General features: G+C 42.0%; 1 protein-coding gene across 3 annotated transcripts in view; it reads left to right on the plus strand.

Annotated features, from left to right (window-relative positions):
* dock1 (dedicator of cytokinesis 1) overlaps positions 1-14,489 on the plus strand; it is a 472,808-nt gene that overhangs the window by 89,643 nt on the left and 368,676 nt on the right. For all 3 annotated transcript variants that reach the window (XM_068002361.1, XM_068002362.1, XM_068002363.1), the window contains 3 exons: positions 1,410-1,491; positions 2,994-3,129; positions 9,791-9,863. In XM_068002361.1, coding sequence (XP_067858462.1) covers positions 1,410-1,491; positions 2,994-3,129; positions 9,791-9,863 — 291 coding nt within the window. The remainder of the gene's footprint in view (positions 1-1,409; positions 1,492-2,993; positions 3,130-9,790; positions 9,864-14,489) is intronic.

A 14,489-nucleotide genomic window follows, 5' to 3' on the forward strand; every position in this document is an offset into this window, starting at 1 on the left:
CAGCAGTGCATACGGAGGCTCAGAGTCACTCGACATGTAGCCGTGGACACCTGCAGCCTTCTTCATGCAGAGCTGCTCCCGGCTGGCCTGAGCACCTTCTAACCTGTCGCTGTCAAAGTCACCACTGCCCTCAACAACTTCTCCTCCGCATCCTTCCAGGGTGCCACCGGGGACATCGCCGACGTCTCTCAGTCATCTGCACAAAAGAGCCCTGCAAATACACCTACACCCACCCTGCAGTGACACAATGGGTGGCATGAGTTGTGGGTCTTCATAGTGGTCCTCAGGAAAGGGCATTATTGCACAAACCAGACAAGATTCGCAAAGACGTGGCAGTAGTGGTGCCAATATAATATGTGATGTGAGTTGATCAGAAATTAAATATAGGTAAATATAGGTAAACCCTCAAACACCCTTGTGCATCCCCTTCATGCTCACGACACGTTTGCCTTAAGCTGCTTACTACACATATGTGATGCATGCCCTGTGGCTGCAGCACAGGTAGTGGCAGGTTGAGTGAGGCTGACCGTGAAAGAGATGCATGAGAGGGTGAGTATGAGATAGAGCCATGAGATTGTATGAGGATTGGGTTGAGTGGTAGTGGTGGGATGAGTACTGGCGAGGTGAGTAAGTGCAGGTAAGATGAGGATGATGTGATAGAGTAGTGTTGGCAGTGCAGAAGGAGATGTGGGGTGGGGACGGTGATGTGGCAGACGGAGGGGAGGGGAATGAATAAGTGTACTCACTTCGGCTGACCTACTTAGGTGATTGAAGCACCTCCTGCACTGTATGCAGGTGCGCGATATGTTGGTGGTGCTGGTGACCTCCTCTGCCTCCTCGGGCCAGGCCTTTTTGGTGGCAGAGGCAGGCTGCTTCCTCCCGCCCGCCGGTTGGAAGATCTCTCTCCTCCCTCTCCTCCTCACCCCATTCAATGATACCTGGAGTGAGGCATCATTAAACCTGGGAGCAGCCTTCCCCCTGGGCTGCTCCATGCTGTAATTTTTCCTATTTTCTGCAGCATCAGTCACTGGAGGACTGCCCCTTTAAATAGAGCTCCTCCAGCTGACAGACCTTGCTGCGCATGCGCAGTCCGCCCGCCGTGCAGCTTATCAGCGGGAAACCCAGAACCCAGAAGCACAGGTTAGTGGCTCCGATTAGCCTGCGATTCCGTGCGGAGCACACTGATTTCACCGGGCGCATTATCCGCGCGCCCAGTCGACCCCCCGCTGAGAACCCGCCGCCCTGCTAATATCGAGCCCTTAATGTCAGAATGATTCCTAGTGCTAAAGCCTCCATAACATACAAATTTCATTTGCTGTCTAATTTACAAATGGATAGGAGGAGTAGTGAGGACTATGTGTGAGTGTGTTGGGAGTAACAAAATTTACAAACTAGTTTTGTTTTTACAGTGAAAACTACCTAGTTCGATGGGCAAGCTCAGGCCTTCCAAAAGACATAGACCGACTAAACAACCTAAGAGCTGTATTTACAGTAAGCTATTTTCACTAATTTTTTTAAAGCAATAGTTAGCTTGATAACACTTTACTGCAACAGGCTGGTATTTGTTTATGATAGATCACTTTTACTTTGAATTGATTTTAAATCGCAGAATTGCAGGGATTAAAGATGGAATTTATCCCTTGCTGTTGATTAATAAATGGAAATTAAATTGAAGTTGAACAGGCTTCGCTTGTGTTTTGATTTGGTAGTGTTATTTGTTTGGTTAGATTTAGGTTAGAAGTGTTGAAATGCCACAAAACGACTTTTTTTTCAGAAAAATCTATCGATGCAAGTATTGACATCGAAGATAGAGAAGTAGAAGAAAGGCCAATATAATAATGACCAGAGTAATGGATGTTAAAAAAAAGGTGGAAAGCTTTAAGACAAAACAATAATGATTTTTAATATTTCGTACTTTATAATTTATTGCAAATATGTATGTAGTAAGCCATTCTGATTATATACACTACATTCAATAATAAGCTCCATGAGGTTGTCATTGGTACAGAGAAAGCATTGCATCTCAGGAGATATATACAAAATTGGTCAGAACCTCAAGAGAGGTTCGGTCTAAAGCAGTGTCGTTCAGCTGCACTACAGTTCAATAATGAGATATTTCGTAAGACAGTATTTCCATTTCTTATTTACACTTATATATTCAGTTCAGAGACCGTAAGACACAGGGAGAATTTTACACATGCAGTTTATCAGTTATTGCAGAAAAACAAAGACTTCTGGTTAGGACCATTCCCCATTTTCCTTTGCAGCATACCCATAAAGTCTCAGTGCATTTCTAAGCTTGTAGTCCCAGACCGTGGCTTCTGAGTCTTGAACATGTTATACTGGAAAACTGATACATTTTGGACGGACAAAAAGGCATCTTTCACCAAATTGTTGATATTCCAACAGCGTTTTGATCAAATGGACAGTGATGGTGCTGAAAGCGGCAAGTTCCCAACTTAGGCTTGGCTCTGCTGTGTTTTTGTGAGGACAATTAATTTCATCCTGATACAGTTGTTCCTCCACATCAGTTCTGCACAGATGATCTTTACTGTCTGGCATGAAAAATTAAGGGCATTTAAAAACTTTCTATTTCTAGTGTAAGATTTGCTTACCAAAGGAACTTTGTGTGCTTGTTCTCACCATGACCGCTCAAGGTAAAGATAGAGTTTTGATCCCCTGGTAAGGTACATGATCACTCAGCTGAAAGCAATGTCAAGTGATTTTTCAGACCTTCTGTAGAAATAATTAAACATCAGCTTTAATGTTACATTTAAATTAGAATCTTTAATTCAGGCTTTTCTTTTTCTTTAAAAAAAATGCTATGTTAAGGTCAGATGAATATACTGGTTTATCTCAATTAAAAAATAATGCTGGAAATACATAGGTCAGTCAGCATCTGTAGAGAGAAAAGAGAGGTTATGACATTTTGTGTGTGTACACTTCATCAGAGCTGGAATATTTTATTTGGGATATCTCCATGTTTTTCACAGGACCTTGGCAGCAAAGATCTTAAAAGAGAAAAAATTAGCTTTGTGTGCCAAATTGTCAGAGTGGGTCGTATGGAGCTGAAGGACAATAATACAAAGAAGTTCACCACAGGGCTGAGAAGACCCTTTGGAGTAGCAGGTAAAGGCTCAGCCATAAAATATTTTACTGAACATAGAATTATTTGAAAAACTTGGACTACAAAGTACCTTATATGCTCTTTCATTTTCACATTTTCAACTAGTTTAATAAACATTACGACTAGTAGGGGTATTTGCAGAATTCAAATCTTTCAAAGTTTTTACAAATGATAAATGTCACTTGCCAATTAGTCACAGGCAATAGAGTGTTTAGCCTTCAGTTGAAAAAGCAAATAAACAGCTCACTCAAATAAGCTAATTGGATAGGTGAATGGAGGAAAAGGCGATAAAGGGATCTGGGAATAGGGGGGGGAAATGTAATTGGGGCTATTTGCTTGCCTGGAGGGTAAACTCCGGCATGGACTGGTGGGGCCAAATGGCCTGTTTCCACATTGTAACATCTATATATTTCACTGCATAGATGACTGGAAAAACTGATAAAAGAAAATGGATTCTTTAAGAAAGCTGAGCCCGATTTAGCACTTAAATGCTGTAACGCTCTCCCCTCAATACCAAAGCACATTTTCAGTTTGTACATATTTAAAAAACATACTTGATAAAGGATTTGTTAGATTTCTTCAGTTATCTTTATATTTGTTTGTGGACACAGCTTTTCAATTTTAATAAGGTTTAAAAATGTTCACGAGACATCTAAGTGATTTGCAGTTTTCAGCAGGGAGCTGTCAATGTGTCTAGCAGCAATTATAAATACTCAATAAAGTGGAATATGACATTAAATGTATTCATCTGGGTACGTGGAAAACAGTTTTACTTTCCATTTAGGAGAATATTTACCTAGATTTATAAAAAAAAATAATGACATTGCACTTTACAAATTGTAAATGTGTACATTAAAAATAAAAGTCTCTATATAAAAGTTTTCACGGTTTCTGTATGACATCATCTGTTCAGCTCTTTGCTATGATTTCACTTTGATTTTTACAAGTAATTTTCTGCGCAATATATTTAGAAAGGAACTTAGTGAATGTTTCAGTGGTCAGAGCTGCTGAGAGAGTGCTAATAACTTAATTGCTCACGGACTCCAAACAGCTGCCTAAATGATTTTTAAAAAAATCTTTATTTATTGTACGCTCCATGATTTTTTTAAACCCTTTTGATCTCTTCAGCAGCAGTAATGGTCCCAAAAACTGCCATTTATTTTTTTCTGCCCTGAAAATTATAGGTAACATCCTAGGGTAATCTATGTTTCATATATACTCATGTAAGATGAACATTTTGGGATGAAATTTTTGGAAAAAATAGGGTTTCAATTCTTCAATCTGTTTAATGAGATTTAAAGTATTAAACTAGTGCACCATATCAATTAGATAAACCATTAGTTACACTTGCCATAGGCTGACAGCATGCAATATTTGGGAGGCAAGAGTGAGGTGTGGCAGCATATGCGCAGTCAGACATAATACTGCATAGGGGCAGATCTGATCATTTTTATCTTCAGTACAAGTTGTGTTAAATTATTAATCAGGATGCAGCACAAAAATACAAACTTTGCACCAACAGTGTGCGATTTAAACAGGTATTATTTTAAGTAAGATGTAGAACTCCTGCTACACACAACGCCCTGGCACAGACAAAAAGCACATATGTACAGAGTAAGTGAATAGAAAACAATAAATCGTTTGCTGCTGATGTCATTCTGCCAAAAATAGACATTGGTTCACTAGATTTTATTTTTCATTCATTTTAACAGGAAACAAAGTGAATGCAAAGCTGCATTCTTTGAAATTTGTAACTGTTGAAATTGCTTACATAGGTTCTAGAGTAATTAGATCATAATAACCCAGGGAACGGATTGAAACTGAGTCATGATCACAGTTTCTACATTTGTTAATATAACGTTTTATTTCTAGAAAGAATGTGAATAATGTATTTCATTATCAATTAAAAGAACATCTTATTAGCACTAACCACTTCTGCAGTGATATCCAAGGTTGGAACTTCTGTCATGGATGTCAATAGTAGTCATGGATCAATTTACATGTCCTTCATTCTTGCATTACTAGGTAAAATTATGAAATAAGTGCATACAAGCTGCTGCTTCCCATGAAGGTGTCCTGTGCATTGGCCAACAGCTCTGACTTCTGTGACATGGTCTTCTCCAAGTTTCATGATAGATTTGGACTTCACAAAAAAAAAATTCAGTTAACCTTGGCAAGAGTACCACGGTGTGCAGTGGTCATCTGTGTTTCTGCCTCACTTTCCCAGCACATATGAACCACGAACAATGATGCCAAATTTGGCATTGAGTATGAGCTGGCGGCTGCATATGCCACCATGCCCATACGTATATGTGAAGGGAGAGCGTGTCAGGTCCAACAGTGAGCTCAAGTCTTACCCCTAGCTCCTGCATCAGGTAGCTGTAGTCCTACAATGATCCTACCCTGATTGAAGCAAAGGCAAAGTGTGCAATATGTTTCCAAAATTTAATTTAGAAAAGATTTACTAGGATGCTACCGGGACTTGATGGTTTGACTTATAGGGAGAGGTTGGATAGACTGAGACTTTTTTCCCTGGAGAGTAGGAGATTTAGCGGTGATCTAATAGAAGTCTATAAAATAATGAGGGGCATAGATAAGGTAGATAGTCAAAATCTTTTCCCAAAGGTAGGGGAGTCTATAACGAGGGGACATAGATTTAAGGTGAGAGGGGAGAGATACAAAAGGGTCCAGAGGGGCAATTTTTTCACTCAAAGGGTGGTGAGTGTCTGGAACGAGCTGCCAGAGGCAGTAGTGGAGGCGGGTACAATTTTGTCTTTTAAAAAGCATTTGGACAGTTACATGGGTAAGATGGGTATAGAGGGATATGGGCCAAGTGCAGGCAATTGGGACTAGCTTAGTGGTATAAACTGGGCGACATGGACATGTTGGGCCGAAGGGCCTGTTTCCATGTTGCAAACTTCTATGATTCTATGAATTCGGGGAGCAGGTGCTTCTCCAGCTCCCCCAAAGTTAGTGCTTATGATATATTACAAATTCGTGACTATCTTATATTTATGGCCCCTACTTTTGGTCTCCCCCACAAGTGGAAACATCTTCTCTATGTCTACCCTATCGAATCCCTTCATAATTTTAAAGACCTCTATTAGGTCACCTCTCAGTCTTCTCTTTTCTAGAGAAAAATGCCCCCCCCCTCCCCCCCTGTTCTTTCTTTCCTGATATTTGTACCCTCTCAGTTCTGGCATCATCCTTGTAAATCTTTTTTGCAATTTCACCAGTGCTTTTAAATATTTGCTTATCATTCATATTGAACAAAATAATGTGTGTATGCATAGGAAACATTAGTTTGTATTATGTGTTGTGTTTTTAAAAAAAAAACTATCCAAAGAGAAAATTCACTTTTTTTCTGCAATGATCTATTTGTCAGTGGATTTCCCATGACCTTTTTCACAATGAGTTATATACTGGTTGCTTTACTTTGGTACTCAATTTTCAATCACAGTTTTTGTAAAGCACAAGCCAAGCAGCAAGGTACCCCAGGCTGGAGGTAAGGACTTGGAAGTTAGGAGCATGTGGGTCGTCCATGTGGTATTAGCACTGAAGTGGATGGTTGCAGAGTTTATTGAACTAGGGTGGGGGTTTTGGGGTTTGGCAGTACTTTGCAGTTGCTGAGGTCTTGCAGCATGGGTCAGTCCTGGGGTTTAGTAGCAGTTAAGAGATGGCCCTGTTCACCAGCAGTGCGATGTGGGCCTTGGAGTTTACAGCATTGGGGGAAGGGGTCACGGAACTAGCAATAAGTGGGGAGGGTCATCGGATTTACGGCATTGTGGAAGTGGCCCTGGAGTTTGTCAGCCCCGCTCAGGGGAATCTGGACTTCAGCAAAACTGGGAATTGGAATATGGGCTTTAGATCACTCTAAAGATTAGTGATTCAAAGCCGTGTAAAACAGAGAAATGTCCTAGTGGTTGAAAAGAGGGGAATCAAATAAAATGTTTTATTAGTTTAATTGGGTTATAGATGCAAGGTAAAATATATAGTAAACAAAACCTTTAGCTATATCGGTTACAGTATTCAAACAGGGCTTATGTAGGACCCAGATAAGTACTTCTGAAAAATTTAATGCCATAGTTTTTGTCTTGTTGCAAATTTGGGGGCTATCATAAGAAGTCTTGGTAATCTTCGTAAGATCTCAAACAGCAAAGACTTTGATCAGCTGCCGGACAGGTCTGCAAACGACTCTGACTGACATGGATACTGGTGCCTATATCAGAAATCTGTTCACCTTCTCCAGGTAGCCAAATTGTTGTATTTTACCCTCTCAACATTTAGCCTAATTGAGCTAGAAGAAGCGCAGCATAAATTTATCCAAACTCTCTCGAGTTTCCAGGTGCAAACTGTATCACATGAGAAAATTACAATTTTTCTACCTTCAAAGGATAGGTGGTTCTTCAACCATACAACAGTTTGTTTTCTTTGTCTGTTGGTACCCAACCTATTTTAAGAATCGAGATAGGGCAGGATAGAAGAGTCTCTCTACCTCCCTGGAAGCTGTCTGGTCTAAAAAAAACTAGGTCAAGGGTAAAGTCTGTGGAGGGTGTATATTTGAATTTTTTAACCTCCTTGTCTCCTCCCAAATTTTTTTTTGTACCTTTGTCCTCTAGCTCTGTATTCAGTTCGAGTCAAATAGCCTGCTTACATCTATATCCGTGCCTCAGCATTTAAAACTGGATTCACACATTATTTTGACGTCACAGCAAAGCAGTTTCGAACACTAATGATGTGTAAATGGTATTGGTGTCAGATCAAATCAATCTGCAGACCACAGTGTAAACACAATCTTCTGCAGTTCGTGTTCCAAAGGAAGAATAAAGCAGGGTAAGATTTTTCCAGCACAGGGGGAAACAAAAATCAAAATTAAATGAAAAATCCTTGCCAAGATGGTTGTCCTTCCTGCTAATAATAAAAATCTTCTCAAATTCCTTAATTTACCAAACTGTGCTCTGTGCATATTGTGATATCATCTTGCAGACATAATGCAATAACATCAGCTTCATGGCTATTCAAACCGAGAAAGTAGGATTGAGTCTTGCAGATGTCGGAATGAATTGGCTCTCCAAACATCATACGAGCTTGTGAGTGAATTGCTCTGTGTTGGTTTGCTGGAATGTCAATGCGCTATTAAAGATCTCGGTCGTGCTACAATGTGAAGGCACACGCGCAGAACTCCACTGAAAACTGAGTTCTACGTTTATGCCTTCATATCTTTTGAGTCCTTGTATCGGAGTCGCTCTTTTCATTGTTCTCTGAATACTTTTCAAAGCATTAGTAGGGTGCCTAAAACTATACGCAGTACTCCAAAAGTGACCTTACCATTGATCCACTTGTGACTATAATCCATCCACCATTGAAAAGGATTTGTCTTCCCATTGTGAGCTGTTACATCCTGCATTGGTTAATTATTTTCAACTTCTCGATTATTTCATCCAGCTTGGCTGTTAAGGCTGAAGTCTGCTTTGTCTATGTTGATCTGCTGTGTTCTTTGCTGACAGTGGGGGTGGAAAGATAAAGGAGTAAAGGCTAGGTGTGCCATTATTTTTCACTTTGCAGCAGGACTAGGCTAGCATGATGCAATTAAAAAAAATATATATATATAGATCGCCAATAGAATCCAATGATATTTGGGGTTCTCTTTTTCTGACCTGCTGGAGACATCAAATAGGAATCCAAGATAGGAACATAGGAACAGGTGTAGGCCATTCAGCCCCTCGTGCCTGCTCCGCCATTTGATAAGATCATGGCTGATCTGTGATCTAACTCCATATACCTGCCTTTGGCCCATATCCCTTAATACCTTTGGTTGCCAAAAAGCTATCTATCTCAGATTTAAATTTATCAATTGCCGTTTGCGGAAGAGAGTTCCAAACTTCTACAACCCTTTGTGTGTAGAAATCTTTTCTAATCTCACTCCTGAAAGGTCTGGCTCTAATTTTTAGATTGTGCCCCCTACTCCTAAAATCCCCAACCAGCGGAAATAGTTTCTCTCTATCCACCCTATCTGTTCTCCTTAATATCTTATAAACTTCGATCAGATCACCCCTTAACCTTCGAAACTCTAGAGAATATAACCCCAATTTGTGTAATCTCTCCTTGTAACTTAACCCTTGAAGTCTGGGTATCATTCTAGTAAACCTACACTGCACTCCCTCCAAGGCGAATATGTCCTGCCTAGGGAGGAATTCCTCCCTAAACCTCTCAGTCTCTCTGTCTCGCTCTCCTCCTTTAAGGCGTTCCTTAAAATCTACCTCTTTGACCAAGCTATCCTCTCCTAATATCTCCTTATGTGGCTCAGTGTCAAATTTAGTTTGATAACGCTCCTGTGAAGCGCCTTGGGATGTTTTACTATGTTAATGGTGCTATATAAATGCAAGTTGTTTCGATCCAAAAAGTGATTGTGTAAATGAGAGTGTTGAGGTGAAAGTTGGTTCAACTGTCAGCTTCTGTTTCACCAGCTTCATGCAACATTTCCCACACTTTTCTAAACTCAGCAGCTTGAATTTGCAAAGTATTAGTAATTTGAAAAAAAATTGAAGTAGAACTTTCTTTTTGTAAGAAGACAGACACACTTTTCTTATTATTTCATTTATGGATGTCACTGACATAATTTGTTTTTGTAAGAAGACAGACACACTTCTCTTATTATTTCAGTTATGGATGTCACTGACATAATTACAGGGAAAGTGGATGACGAGGACAAACAGCACTTCATTCCATTCCAACCGTAAGTAGTCCTAAGCTTCGATAGCTCATAATATTCAGTCAAAATGTTTGCTGTCAGCAGAAATTATCTTAAATATTTATTCCGTTGGTTTAATCTTAGAAAGAGTTCAGATCTGTCTACAGTTCGTACGTTACGTGCATCTTGTCTATGTATATTTATTCAACAATCTTGTATGTTTGAGGGTATTTGTGGGCTTTTGCATTACTATGCAGTGTCTTGCCACAGAGTAACGTGTCAGTGATCATGGCGAATGTTCTTAGTTACTGGGCACATTACTAAATTTAATGGCCTATAATGTAAAATGTTAGTTCAGAAGAATCTCAGTTATCCATAATGAGGATGGAGAACCTTCCCTGATGGATAACCTAGCATCCTCAAGTTTTGGTTTGCATGTATGATACAGCAATATCCTAGACATGAGAATAAAGATCAATGTACTATAAATAACAAACAAAACATTACACTGTTGTCTTCAAGAAAAGGAAATGAAATACCTTGTGCAAAACTTTATCCTGTGAAAATTCTGGCAGGTATTGAAAATTCAAGTTTTATAATTTGATGTTTTTTGAAAAAAAAAGATTTTATTTCTTCTGCTTTTTTGTAGTCTTCACACACTATTTCAAGCTGGCAGGCCAGGCAGATTACATAATCAAGATCACTGCCACTCTGTAGTTAGCTGCTTGGAGCTGTATGAGATCTGCTTGGAGCAATTAAGATGTGACCAATTTTCATTGACTATCTCCTTAAATACCCTAGTGTGCAGTTCATTGGGCTGGGTACCTTCTGTTTTAGTGCTGTCAGCTGTTGGAAGCATGAAAAAACTTGCGTTTATTTAGCGCTTTATCAATTCGTTAGGTTGCCCCAGAGATTACTTTTGAAGTGCAGTCTCTGGTGTTAGCAGACAGGCACACCAGCCAGTTTGTCCACAGCAAGGCTTCACAAACAACCAATTAATTACCTGATAATGTGCTTTATTGGTTGAGGAAAGAATGTTGGCCAGTATACCGGAGGAAGATTGTGACTAATTGGGCTCGATTTTACCGTCGGGTTTCCTGTGGGTTTCCAGCGGGGGGGGGCCCGAAAATCCTGATATCCAGTCACGTGACCGGATCGCGCCACGATCCCGCCCACTTCCGGGTTCCCCGATGACGTGCGGGGGTGCGTGCGTGGCCCCCGCTGGTGGGAATCCCGCAGGCAATTAAAGCCAGCGGGATGCCACTTGAGGTTATTTATTTTGCTTGTTCAGGTCATTAACTGACCTGATTAAGGGACTGTGTGTGATTTTGGAGAAACATGGGACTGTTTCACACACTGGGGGAAACAGTCCTAGTTGAACTGGACGTGTTGCAGCCGTCAGCCTGTGGCAGCTGCAAAGGTCCATTTGACAGGTGGGGGGGGGAGCCCCTCACCCATTGCAGGAGGTCGCTCTGTCACTTGGGACAAAGTGTGGCCTCCACCACCCACCTCTGGACGGTCAAAGTGACCAACCTGCACACCCACCCCGGGGTCCGGAGACATGTGCCTACCTTGCGGACCCCCTCAGATGTACATATTGCGGATGGGGGCCGCCGTAGCTGCAGTCATGACCCCCTCGGAGGGCGAACAACATCACCAGCCTCGCCATCCACGCCGTCCACCTCTGACACGTGGAGCTCCACAACAGAGCGCTGTGACACATCCACCTGTACAGCAGGAGGGAGGGCTACGGCAGAGAGAGACGCGTCGCAGAGGGCACTACCCTCGCCACAGGGTCCACAGACCGAGGCGCAGCTCCCCGGACCTCTCCGAGCAGCAGTGCACACGGAGGCGCAGATTCACTCGACATGTAGTCGTGGAGATCTGCAGGCTCTTTCATGCCGAGCTGCTCCTGGCTGGCCCCAGCACCATCTGCTTACCTGTCGCTGCCAAAGTCACCACTGCCCTCCACAACTTCTCCACTGCATCCTTCCAGGGTGCAGCCGGGTACACCGCCGATGTCTCTCATTCGTCTGCGCGGAAGAGCCCTGCAAATACACCTGCACCTACTCTGCAGTGACACAATGGGTGGCATCAGTGGTGGGTCCTCATAGTGATACCCAGGAGCGGGCATTATTGCACACAACAGACAGGATTCGCGGAGACATGGCAGTAGTGGTGCCAATATAATAGGTAATGTGCGTTGGTCAGAAATTCAATATAAGTAACAACCATGACAAACCCTCAAACACCCTTGTGCATCCCCTTCATGCTCATGACACGTTTGCCTTACGCTGCCTACTGCACATATGTGATGCATGCCCTGTGGCTGCAGCACAGGTAGTGGCAGGTTGAGTGAGGCTGGCCGTGAAAGAGATGCACGAGAGGGTGAGTATGAGATAGAGCCATGAGATTGTATGAGGATTGGGTTGAGTGGTAGTGGCGGGATGAGTACTGGCGAGGTGAGTAGGTGCAGGTAAGATGAGGATGGGGTTTGAGTGGGTATGAGGGGTGATGTGACAGAGTAGTGTTGGCGGTGCCGAAGGAGATGTGGGGTGGGGGCAGTGTTGTGGCAGACGCAGTGTAGGGGAAAGAGTAAGTGTTCTCACTGTGGCTGACCTACTGCGGTCATTGGAGCGCCTCCTGCACTGTATGCAGGTGGGCGATATGTTGGTGGTGCAGGTGACCCCCTCTGCCACCTCGAGCCAGGCCTTCTTGGTGGCAGAGGCAGGCCGCTTCCTCCCGCCCGCCGGGTGGAAGATCTCTGTCCTCCCCCTCCTCCTCACCCCATCTGATGATACCTGGGGTGAGGCATCATTAAACTGGGAGCAGCCTTCCCCCTGGGCTGCTCCATGCTGTAATTTGTTCCATTGGTTGCAGCATCTGTCAGTGGAGGACTGCCCTTTTAACTAGAGAGCCTCCAGCTGACAGATCGTGCTGCGCATGCGCAGCCTGCCCGACGCGCAGACCAGCAGCGCGGACCCCGGAGGAGCAGGTAAGTGATTCCAATTAGTGGATTGCCTGCTACGATCGCGCGGGCAACCCACTAATTTCACCGGGCGCGGAGGCCACGCACCCGAAACCCAACCCGCCGGAAACCCGCAGGCCTGCTAAAATCAGGCCCATTGACTGCGTGCACATTGTTAAATCAAAGCATCAAATGCACAGGCATTTAATGTAAAAGTTGCCTAAAACCTCAATGTACTGACTGCAAGGGTTCCTGACCCTGGAGTTGAACCTTTCCTCTGGACCTAGCATAGATCACAGTAGGTAGTTTTCACTCTATTCCTCATGACTAAATCCATATAGAGCATGGCCACAAAGGTGTTGACATGCCTGGCAATGGAAGTTTGGAACCAAGTCAACATTATGGAAAAGCTCAGTAATCTGATACCTCAACTAGGCAGATCTGCAATAGTTCAGAGAATTGATGATTGACCAACCAGCCTGTGAAGCACCTTGTTTTACTATGTTAAAGGTGCTATATAAATGCAAGTTGTTGGCTTTTGAGAACTGGAGAATCCAAGGGGTTTGGGGAGGGCGTTCTAGAGAGAAGGCTCAAAATGGATGAAGGCTCTGCTGCCAATGGTGGTGTGATCGAAGGGGGCCTTGTACAAAAGACCAGAGTCAGAGGACTGAAGAATGGGAGAAGGAATGTGATGTTGGAGGAGGTTGCAGAGATAGGTTGGCATAATGCCTTGGAGGGGTTTGATTGCAAGGATTTGAAATTTAACGTATTTGGGGATAGAGAGCCAACATAGATCATTGAGAATAATAGGCAAGAGAGACTTCATGGAGGACAGGAAATATACAGCTGAGTTTTGGCCAAGTTGGAATTTATGGCAGGGGAGCTGGCAAAGGGACATTTTGGTGATGGATAGAATGTAGAGTTTGAATTAGGACACCCAGGTTTCTGATAGTCTGGTTCAGCCTGAATTGAGGCTTTAGAAGAAATATCTTAGATGCAGTTGCACTGTATAAAGCATTTTTAAATCTACAGAAACCAATTACATTTTTTTTGTGAACCCAAAATATAGGAATTGATTTTTTTGTTATAGGTGTCACAAAATATTGAGTAAATATAAATTTAGATATATAAGCAAGTAAATTACATTCTACAAAAAAAAAATCAATTTTAAGTTTAAGAAACTCCAGCCTGAAACCAACACCTTTGCATTACTCACTTCATATTTAATGAATAGAATAAATGAAATTGCTGATGATTTGTAATTTCAGCAAAACACATACTATCAAATCCAGTATGTTGGTTCATTCACAACTTCTCTACTGGGTGACCAACTGGAAAAATGTTGATCACTTTTGTCTAAATTGTCATTTCTACTTGTACCCCAGATTATATAGCATATTTTAAATGTTTTGGCTTAGTTAGAAGAGACTTGAGTAAATACAGCTATAAGAATGCATCACTTGAATAATTTTACAGAATAATTGTCACATTATAAGATCATAGTAATGAAAATCTAGAAGTCTGATTACATAGTTCAGATCTCAGAAATTCAGGATTAAATGCTCCATCAAATGACAGATGTCCATTGTCACATTAAGTTATAGGGTATACATAAAATTATGACCTTAAAAACCCATACTGATGAAGATAATTGAGACAATCTAATATTTTTATTCGATAGTTTAAATAAAACACTTAATATA

The sequence above is a fragment of the Heptranchias perlo genome, chromosome 21 (genome assembly GCF_035084215.1).
Source record: "Heptranchias perlo isolate sHepPer1 chromosome 21, sHepPer1.hap1, whole genome shotgun sequence".
In the NCBI taxonomy this organism is placed as follows: Eukaryota; Metazoa; Chordata; class Chondrichthyes; order Hexanchiformes; family Hexanchidae; genus Heptranchias; species Heptranchias perlo.